This window comes from Hylaeus volcanicus, chromosome 1 (genome assembly GCF_026283585.1).
Source record: "Hylaeus volcanicus isolate JK05 chromosome 1, UHH_iyHylVolc1.0_haploid, whole genome shotgun sequence".
Lineage (NCBI taxonomy): Eukaryota > Metazoa > Arthropoda > Insecta > Hymenoptera > Colletidae > Hylaeus > Hylaeus volcanicus.
In genome coordinates, this window is record NC_071976.1 from 28,925,943 (window position 1) to 28,937,279 (window position 11,337).

General features: G+C 39.7%; 1 protein-coding gene across 6 annotated transcripts in view; it reads left to right on the top strand.

Moving 5' to 3' along the window:
- LOC128879459 (ras-related protein Rab-3) overlaps positions 1 to 7,181 on the top strand; it is a 13,363-nt gene extending 6,182 nt beyond the window's left edge. For all 6 annotated transcript variants that reach the window (XM_054128651.1, XM_054128641.1, XM_054128659.1 and 3 more), the window contains exons 2-4: positions 314 to 541; positions 901 to 1,191; positions 2,001 to 7,181. In XM_054128651.1, the coding sequence (XP_053984626.1) occupies positions 314 to 541; positions 901 to 1,191; positions 2,001 to 2,153 (672 nt within the window). In that variant the 3' untranslated portion in view covers positions 2,154 to 7,181. The remainder of the gene's footprint in view (positions 1 to 313; positions 542 to 900; positions 1,192 to 2,000) is intronic.
- Positions 7,182 to 11,337: the final 4,156 nt, after the last annotated feature.

Consider the following 11,337-nt stretch of genomic DNA (forward strand, 5'->3'; position numbering starts at 1 on the left):
GGAAACAATTAATTGCGACCTCGTCAAGGTTAAGGAATTAATCAGGAAGTTAATTAAGAAGGTGTCTTAATTGCGGTTAAGGAAATGGTAATTGACATATGATCTGGGGTGTTGGTAATTTGGAGAGCCAGTGTCGATGAATAATTTTGGTCGATTTGGTTTCAGAAAATACCTTTTTTTTTAATGCCATTATAGCGTCGTGCCCTCTTAAGACGCAAACAGAGTTTAGCTGCCCGCGTCGCTGATTTTTATGAAACAAACGCTTCCAAAGGATTTTTCGTATCAGGACACTCGAACCACGATTTCGTTGCAGATGGCGGGCTCGAAAGCTGGCGAGGATCCAAAGAAGGATGCCGCGGATCAGAACTTCGACTACATGTTCAAGTTGCTGATTATCGGCAACTCGTCCGTTGGAAAAACGTCCTTCCTCTTCCGCTACGCGGACGATTCGTTTAGCTCGGCCTTCGTATCGACCGTGGGAATCGACTTTAAAGTGAAAACGGTCTTCAGAAACGACAAAAGGGTGAAGCTACAGATCTGGGTCAGTACACATCCATACTATTCCTCGCGAGACATCGACTATCTTCGTGGTTTGTTAATTTTTTACACAGAACAATTGTCTCACGTCGAGCTTTCTACGTATCGTACTTGAAATGTCTCGTACAGAGTAAACCATTCAAACGGGGACACCGAAATATAGCGAACTAAAATATAAATTTTGTTTCTTCGAGTATTATAATGTATCAAAAACTGAAAGGTACATGTTATTTCTTATAAAATTCGTCGTTGAGCTCTCAGTTATGATTCTGAAAGTTTTTATTAAATATAAAAGCATTAAAAATTGTCCTGACTTTGTTGAATTTTCGACAACAGTTTGACGTTTTCTATCGATTATTGCAGGACACGGCGGGCCAGGAAAGATATAGAACAATAACGACAGCCTACTACAGGGGCGCGATGGGCTTCATTTTAATGTACGACATCACAAACGAGGAGTCGTTCAATTCAGTACAAGACTGGATAGCACAGATTACGACTTATTCGTCCGAGAACGCTCAAGTAATCTTGGTTGGCAACAAGTGCGACATGGAGGACGAAAGGGTGATCAGCGCCGAGAGAGGCAAGCAACTGGCGGATCAATTGGGTGTGCAGTTCTTCGAGTCGTCTGCCAAAGAAAACTTTAACATTAAGGTAAATACAATGTCCGGTTGCAACCTGATCGAACCTGAGTTTGTTTGTTGAATCGGATATGCTTGAAATACAATGTGCATAGACATGAAAGGGAAATCAAGACACGATTAGAGTTCAAGGGAATTGTAAAACTCGACGCATTTTACGAGTTACTTCATTTTTTTCCCCGTTCCTCGCAGCCAATTTCTTCAATTGTTTACCGAATCCATTATCCTCGCAGTCCAGGGATCGCGTGTTACCATTATTAGTGAACGACGGTGGAAAGGTTATCGTGTCACGTTTCAACGCTTATGCCTATCCGTCAGGTGTGTGTACTGTACCATTACCTTCGATCAGGCGTCCTCGATTACCGCTCGTTTGTGCCCATTAATCACTCTTGCACAACGCGTCGAACTTATTGGCATTGACACATCGAACTCCAACAGATCGATTGTTTTACTCGTAATCGGTGGAAGTATCGTCAGTGCTGACTAAATTCGTTTAATTTGATCATTTCGGTTCACGAACGACGGCGACGTTCCTTACATGTAAGTTTACGTAACGATTAGCTAGTTCAGCCTACAAAGGAATCAGACTCTTTGTCACTCATTGTCAGTTTCGATCAATTCGGATGCAAGGAAGATTTCGTTATTCTCCTTTCGTGTATCTTCTCCGTTGTTATCATTATTGAGAATTAAAACCATCGAGATGAAATGGGAAGGAACTTCTTGGTATTAGGCAAATGCTACCCTCCTCGTCTACCAAGTCCCTGCAAAGACAAGAATAGAAAAGGAATTTGTTAATAACTCGGCATACTTTTGTCCCAACAGACGGTGTTCGAGACACTCGTGGACATTGTATGCGACAAGATGAGCGAGTCCCTGGATAACAATCAAACCCTGAACGCCGGTGGGGATCAAGCGAAGGGTCAGCGACTCACCGATCAGCCGACCAGCGCAGCGACTACAAACTGCAATTGCTAAGAACGTGGAAGCCCACCTACGCTCTGTATCAGGAGGACAAGGAAGAAGAAAGGATACCGAAGAAGAAGAAATATTAGAAAAGAAATGCGTGTATGCCTGTACATGTGTGCGTGAACGCATGTCTACCTGGATTGTGTATGTGTGTACGTGTGTATGTGTGCATGCGTACGTGCGTGCGTGCGTGCGTGCGTGGCCTGCGCGCGCGTGCGTGTATGTGTGCGCTCGTGTGTACCTGTGTGTGTCGGAAAGAGAGGGCGAAGGAGAGGAGAAGACAGAAGAAGGAAGGTCGAATGATAAAGCTGGCTCTAGTTCAACCCCTGTTCGTCATTCCTTTACCCTTGTTCCTGACCGTTCTTCTTTCCGCTCTTTTTCTTTCCTCCTTTCTCGATCGATATATTTATATATGTGCACATAAATACGTATATATACATAGGGTGAGCCGTGAAATTCAATCAAGCTAATTGTTCTCGCCTTAACTAACCGACCCTGCGTTATTTGGCGTCTACGGACCAGTCGAGTCCGGAAACTGGCTCGAGCGCGTTCTCACGGTGTTAGATGACGGTAGAGGATGATACGTTCAAGCCACACAGGATATCGTGGATAATTTCGTTTTCAGCCTTTTGGAAAACGAGCTACGAGCCGCAAGTTCCCCGCGTCCAAGTGCTCGTGGAAACGAACGATAAGCATGGCGATATTTAAAGCGGATCGTTTATATCCAGTCTCACCATTTTTAAGTTGTAGAGGTTCGGGCTCGTTAGAAGAAGAGCTCGAGGGTTCTTCGGACACTAATTGCTCGCACCAGGGCAATCCCTCTTTGTTACGATTTTTTGATCAAAATATAACACACAATCTGCATGAATGATTCGACTACGAATTAACTTTTAAGTGCTTTCGATGATTCTCTAGTACTCGTTACCTGTGAATAATTTATTGTTAAACGGTATACTTAGATAATTTCACCGTTCTTTGTAATATATCTAGCTCATTCATCGTTCAAGTCATATCATGATGTTAGAGTGTTGAGTTACGAGTGAGTTTTCGTTGGGAATGCTGAAAATCGGTTCACTCTCCGCCTAAACTTAGAATACTAACGATGTGTTCTACGATCGGATTCCATCGTTCCCTGTACGAAATCATCCAATAGTCGATCCATCGACGGCGAGAACAATCAGGATGGCTACAATTGGGCCACTCACCCTGTATACATGTATAAATATGTATGACGGTTGTAGCCTGATTACGCGGAGGTGAGCCACCGAGCCGATCCGAGACCGATTGCGAGCAGACGTTGTTCTTCTTTTCGGGTTCGACGGAAATATTCGAGAAACGGAAGAAATCGACAAAGGCTTGAACGGTAATAGTCTCGCGACGGATGTAATCGTCGCGACAAAAGAAATAGAAATTGAAACGCGCATCTCCGTGACGAGAGTTTCAATATGGCGCCATTATTCTGGACCGAAATCAGGGGATGCGTTCCCGCTATGGCGGCGCCGAATCTCGCCTTTCGCCACTATTAGAGTATAGTTTCCTCGACGGTTCTATTCAACCTCTCGAATCCATTTGTTAAATGTGTCGACAAACCCAAAGACAGATAATAGTGAAAAAAAAGATAATCAATCGAGGAAAACGATTTTTCATAAACGGAACGAAGAGAGAGCCTATATGTTTAGTAACTGTGAGACTGAGAATAAGATACTTGGACGTTTCGCCAGCATTGATGTCAGGTTCTTCGGGGCTCAAATGACACATTGATATAATTGATTAGCCCCGAAAATAATATATTTATGAATATATTTGATGGTTATTTTTCAGTATCTTCGTTTCTTAATGTTACGATGAAATATCATTATATGTATTCATAAATACGTATATTATATTTCAATGTTGAGAAGACATCCGAGTATCTTATCCAAAAGGGCACGGCTTGCACCCGGAAGCCTTAGCTAGCATCGACCACGAAGAACCGGAGCGGTGAAAGCCTGAAATATTTTATCGTTAAGTAGTTAAGCGAGCGACGATTTATTTGTTACCGCGCCAAACGAAACGAGAATCGATAGTTTTCCCTGAGAATTTGTTTCCAGTGGCGAAAGGATCAAAGGATAGCAACGATGTTCCTGGAGGATTGTTCGAACAAACGGCTGTGTTCTTTCGAAATAATTCCAAGGACGAACTGATCGCAGCATCGTTTTCTCGAGGTTCGTTTTCCCTTTCGTCTGTTCCCGGATTTTTCTTTCTCTGTAATCGGTCTCAGAAGAACACAGCCACCTCGATAACGATCGTCGTTGACGATCTCAAGCGCACCTCGACCCATAGCGGTGAATTATTGATTATTCGACGATCCACGGTAAGGGAAATCAGTTTAGAACGATTTGGTCGAGGACCGTGTCGAGCCGCGTGCACGCTTGGAAAAATTTAACGATGCAAATCGAAGCACGCGATGCCACGAATCAAATGAAATTTCACGAGTTCACGTTTTTCTCAAGTGTGGACGCTGCATTAGTGGGCCGTGGACCTGTTCAAGCGTGCAATTCATGTGACAAATAAATGTTATGCGTTCAATTGCAATTCTGGTAACAAAGAAAGAAATATATATCTGTGTTGTATTTAATGAAATTTCGTATAGGTTGGAAACGCTTATAATTTACTTAATTTTTTTTATTTTAACCTGATCACGAGTCGTAGTCTGACGGAGACGGGCTGAATTCTTGTTTAGCCATCTCGAATAACAAACGTGGGATTAGCAACTTTTTATTTGTTGCAGATCGGATAAAACATGGAATTTAAACTGTTCGATGACATTGAATTTCACTTTGAACGAACGAAAACAAATATAAGTGATTATTCAGTTGAATAAACATGAGTAAATTTACTATAGCTATAGAATAAAATTTTGCCCGTCTCTGAAATTCGATCGAGACTTCGGGGACAAGGAAGATTCATTTCAGGTATTTTAGGACAGTCTTCCGAAGTCGTTTCAGAATTTCAAGCCGATTGTACAAATTCTAGAAACTGTTCAAAACTTTCAAGCTGCGAAATGTTGAAGGAACTTAGTCTAACCCTTTTTACGAGCCGTACAAACTCTCCATCATCGACGAATCTTTGCGTCAGTGACTTCGACACCACTGGAGGGAAGAATGTCGGTCGCTTGGATCGGTTCGAACGCTGTGAAAGTTGACGTTTTCAACTGGAGACCACCCTCTTGTTAGGGGGTGAGTTCACCGTTTTCATCGGCCTCGACGAAAGTGGAGAAGTTTTCGTTAGACCTTCGGTAAATCTAATTTCATTTCTAAGACGTATTCTCGTTCGAACCTGGAATCTCGACGACGCACAATGGTCTGAGTCTTAAAAGCTGGCTAAAACTTCAAGTAAAACTTAGTGAAATTTGAGTGAAAAAGTAATTTAGATATAATGGAAAGGTAATGGAAAATATTTTCTTTACGTTTACTAAATTTTAGACACAAATAAGTGGGGAGAAATAATGCAGAATATATCAGTAGAAGGATTAAGAAGAAAATTACTTAAAGAGCTTATCGAGTTAGAGAAATCACTGGGAAAATATTGAGAATATCACGAGAAAGAACGGTTGTGGCTTGAAGAAAAAATTTGGTGATACACCAAATAAATACGAGCAGTTAATTTAACGATAAATTATTTAGAAAATTTGGTCGATACATTTAAAAAAGAAATGATAACGAACTTTAACGGTAAATGTAACGAATATATGCATAATTGAAAATGTTGGTGAAGTGCTCGGAAAGTGTATCGAAATAAAAATTATGTTAGGTGTGATACTTTGGAAAAATTTCTGGAGAATGTACTGAAGTTAGTTAAAATTTATGTGAAAAATCCTGTTTAATTGATCCGTTATCATCAAGATTATCGTCTACAATTTTTATTTCGATTAAAAATACATTGTTTTCTAACTTCAATGCTCGCACGACAATACTTAAACTGTGGCTGATCAATCGTTGTTAAAAAAATACGGAATTTCAGTAAGTGGAACAAGAGAGCCATTTTAGATTGGTGAAATTCAGCGGAAAAGTGCTGAGAATTGTTCCTGTTTCGCTTTCGAACGTTTTATTGACTGCAGAACATTTCAGGCCAGTCCTTGAAGAGAAACATTGCAGAGAAATTAACTTGTAATTATTATTGCACATCTTACAATCGTTTACTATGATACTGTCATTCGTTGACTATACTTCTTTACAAAAAATTCGCAATTATCACGACGATAACTTTTGTAAAATTAATTCGACCCTGAAGTAGATATTCGATTCTTCTTACTCTAAATATTGATTACATTTCATTTATTTTTTATAATGTATTGCAATCGCAAAGTGGTAAAAAGAAATATTTTCAACTCAACTATTAGTAGCAACGACACATTTGGTGTTTTTCAGTCACGGTGATGTCTAATTAATTAACAAAGTGTCTGTATACGCGAGGATGCATACCGTGTAACTCAATTTTCAAATAATGAATACCAAAGAAATTGATACTGAACGAGAGAGAGAGAGAGAGAGAGAGAGAGAAATTTCCTAGAAATAATTTTCTTTATGGTGTACTACTTTTCTCGAACGATAGATGGAAACTGAAATAATGTAAAGAGACGTTCGGTATCAAAAGAGCATCGATCTTTGGCGTCAATTATCACGAAAAGCATAGTGTCTATCCGATTGCTTCAGTCGTCGCTTGGCGTTATGAATCTACTAGGTAACCTGCCCCTCTGTACATACAGTAATATATATATATATATATATATACATATATATATTGAAACTTATATATATATATATATATATACTGAATCTGTAATGAAGTGCACTGTAAGCGTTACTTATTCGTGTGAACACGGGCACGACTCCGAAGAAGATATACGATGTCGTTGTGTAATCGAAACAAACAAAAAATACCAAAAAAAAAAAAAAAGTAATCATGTCTATCGAAGGAAATTGTACGATTGTATCGATCTAATCGGTGATAAATAAAATATGTGCTGTTGACACGGAAGTGTAACTGTGAACAGAATCACGAGCCTCTACGTTGATTTATTCCCGTCGCGATTCGAAACGAATGGCGGCGGACGTTTTCAATTTCAGCCTGGCTGTCTTATCCTTGGTTAGGTAAGCAACGATCTTTCCATCACTGGTCCCCAACCGTTCCCAATTAAATTCGTTTCGGGTATAATCTGAATTAAAAACGAAATTTGCATTTTTTTGCTCGAATATACAAATCATTGCGGTAGATGGTTTAAAGATAAATCAAAAAGCAAAATGAGAGAAACGTGCAATTTTTTCTGGAACATCTTAATCATAATCCGAAACGAGTAAATGTAACGAGATACGATGATAAGGTTGATTGAGAAAATTATATTTCTATTTTAATTTCCAGTTTAGAGCCAGAGGAGCAAGTATCTGGTGACCTAAGGGTAGGGCTGTATACATGGTATTTCCTCTGACTTTTTGATGATCTAGAACGACGTTTCGCGATGAATATTTTACACACACATTAACTAATTTTGTATCCACTACCGAAACTTTATTTATTTTTACCGCCGTATGTATATTCCACCAGTTGACTTTATCTAACTAGATTTTCTCATAGGCGGAACCAAACCAGAAAAATGCTGTAATTTACTTATTAAAAAGACGAAAGAAACTTCTTAGACGACCCAATAATAGAATTATAAAAAGTTATTCGAAAGTTATTCAAAAGAGAATGAAACATCGAAAGCAGTAAATTGGCCACCTGAAAGTCCCAATTTAAATATTAAATGCACATGATCTGCAGTTTAATGATAACGTATGCGAGCTATCTTTTCGTCCAGGATTGTAGAGCCTCCGATCTAGACGTAGGTGGAAGCAGTGTTCGCTGGCGTGATAGCTTCTAGCTACCGGTGGCGAAACGGTGCAGGAATTTTAAGTGGCATCCATCTAGTGATCAGACTTCGTTAACCGTGCCTTTATGAGGGGATGATTAGTTTTTGAATTCTCGTTTCAACGTCGGTGGTAGCTAACAAACTTGTTAGAAATCACGGAACGAGACGAGATCAAAGCTGCAGGTCAACGGGGAGGGGAGAACGGAAACTGGGTTAGACGAACTATTAAAAGACGCCCGACATTTGTGCCCGTTTAATATTTTTATTCGAGCAGGCTCGCTAGTCATTTTTCCTTCGAACGAGCCGTTCTAGGTTAGAGGTTACCTCTCTCAAATTGTGATTAATTCAAACGATTCCAACCAAGATCTAACGAGGTAAAACCCCGACGGCGAAATTATTCTATCCTTAAGACATTCCAGAATCTATTGCGCGTTTCGAAACTTTAATTTATCGACACATTATGTCACTGACGGCGCATAACTCTATTAGTGAAATATAAGTCTCGCTTAACCTAATTTCCTTCTACATTTGCGTGCCTCCTCTCGACACTTCCCTAGACTTGTTTATTATCGACTTTATTACGCCTTCTTCTCGTTTCTGATTAGGAAAATGCTGTATTTAAATACCGTGGACTGTGAAGTTCAAAATCCAAGATTAAATGACAATAGCTTTGATATCATTTAACAGAGATTTCTATTAAAATTAATAGATAATCGTTATTTCTCCTTGTACTCTTTAATCTTATACAATTTTTATTTTTATTTTTAATATAAAAGATAAGGTAATATATCGATACTGTAATAAATTTATTAAGGATCAAACTCTTAAATTTCACAAGCGAAAACTTGATAAAAGAGACATTTAGCTAAAAAAATGATAAAATTTATTTTAACGTGATTTTTAATTTTTAACGGCTTTAAAACGAAGTACAGACTTTACACTTGGTGTAAATTGTATTTTTCTTTTCAATATAAGCTGTCAAACGACCCGTCGCAAGTTTAATTTGTTTTGGAAAACCTTTTGGCTCCTTTGGATGGCAGCATTCCAGGAACGCCCCTAGTCTTTTGCTTCCTTCATGTTCACCTAATCTGTTCCGTTTCGTCCCGTCGCGCTGTTTTTATCTCTGCAGGCACCCTAATTGAACTGTCTTATTTCGCCTCTGTCAGACGGTGAAAAACAGAATTTCACGCCTCGGTGGTCCCCGAAATCAAACGATTAATACACGTTCACTGTCTGATCGACGGAATTAATGGAAATGACAAGTATCAAATAAAACATGAAACAACTATCATTTATTATTCGTTGAATAAAGGTGAAACTTATTCAAACCTTTTAAATAATGGATGAAGTTGAAGTATTTTCGTTCGAATTTGGATTTAATCTTTTGCTCCATAAGGTCACTTCTGACCTAACAAGTTATACAGTCAGTCAAACAAATTTTTGGGATACATTTTCAATAAAAAAAATGCTTCGAAAGTATGTGTATGTAAATGAAAAACTGAGATGACACATTTAATCGTAATAATATTGTTGCTGCTTATTGAATGTACAAACATAATCGCATCGAACTATGTAGAATAATTTAAAACTTGGAATTAACTGGAAATCTAGAGGTGCAAGGAAGTGTTAACATATAACGAAGGTATTAATTTATAAGATCGGTTCTCGCGGGGCCTCTAAAAGTCTTCTTAAACCTTGTTATAGCTGTTTTTCACTTTAACGTTTAACGGAGCTCTAATTTAACTCGAGCATCTCCCGAAATCTCAATGCGATTCACAAAAGCATTAAAATTGCAGTTCACTGAAATCGAATCTTCGCTGAGAAAACTCGGTCAACACAGAATGTATCTAAATAGAGGATTTTAAGATGTTACCGTGGTCCTGACGCACGCGTCAATAGTACTCTCTGTCGGGAACTCCCGTTTCTCCTGAAATATTCTTCCAGGCGCAGCTAGAACATCCTCGATGTCGATAAATGTCAGACGTAAAGGAGCCTAATAAATATCGACACAAATCACGTTGTTCTTTTCCTGTACCGCGATTCTTCTTCCGCTCCCTCTCTGTTCTTATTTTAAATCTCATGCCGAATCACCGTTTCGGGTTTCTGACAATATCGTCTCCTGTATATGCAAAAAAGCCAAAAACCAAAAAGATTGTATTTTTAAGGTTGTGCAACGATTCTGGTACAAAACGGGCAAAAACGTGTCCAAATTGAGCGAACCTTCAAAAACCATATATGATTGATACAACAACAAATGACGATACTTTAATAGGGATTCGTGAGCATTGTTTTCCATTTAATTTAAGAATGAGGAAATTTGGTCGGAATTTCCAAAGACACAAAAATCCGTCTGCGAAGGTGGTACAAATACCCTTGCTCCCGTTTCATTTTATCGCGACCCCTTCGCCGGGAGCTGAATTCTTTGGGTCGCATGGGAGAACGACGAGAGGGGAAGTGCAAAGAAAGGGCGGAGAATCGAGGGTGGTAATCGAGAGACCCGCGCGGCCTACGTCAGGTTTCTACGAAGGTTCGCCGAAACTTTGCGCCACTCTTCGCCGGGTCGAGTAGGGTGTGCAAGAAAATGTATCACGAAGTTGGCTTTGGGTGCGGAAGAAAACTGCACCGCAACGTAGAACAACCCCAATCTTTCTCGCGAAGGGTTGTTCTACTGCTTTTGTTCCGTCGTCCCTCGATGTATTCTTTCAACGACGAAGTTCATTCATATTCAAGGCAGCGCGAGCTCGTCGTAAAATTTCGATTTCCTTTGAAGTCACGGCTGGTGTAATTTTACGCGTGTACACAGTGACTCGCGAAATTTGTCGGATATTTGTTTGTTTAATCACTATGTGATTGTAAAATAAGTAAAAATTTCACAAAATGACTCGAGTACGTTCCGAAGAAAATTATGTTATACTTTTAAAAAATTCTCCTTCGCCCCCTAAATATGACAACAGACCAAAGTAGAAGAAGTACCTACACGTGAAATATGCTTCGGTATTCTCTACAAGCTCCGCAAAATTTCTAAACAATCGGAGCCAGACACAAAAGAGTATCCCCTTGTCGGAGCAGGAGATCGTGGCGCGAATTTTCCCGTACACTCATGCGCAATCGGCCGCTATCTTTGATGGTTGGCGAGCGTTTCTGTAGTCTGCTTTTCGCGCGTGTTTGTTCGCGAATGTTCGCAAATATGAAGTACTCGTTCTCGATATTCGAGAATACGCACTCTTGGAAATATCCATCCCCTCTCTGGCCCGATTTTCCACCCCTCCGTCTCTGGGGTTCCGCGAAGTAACGCGTGCCGTCGAC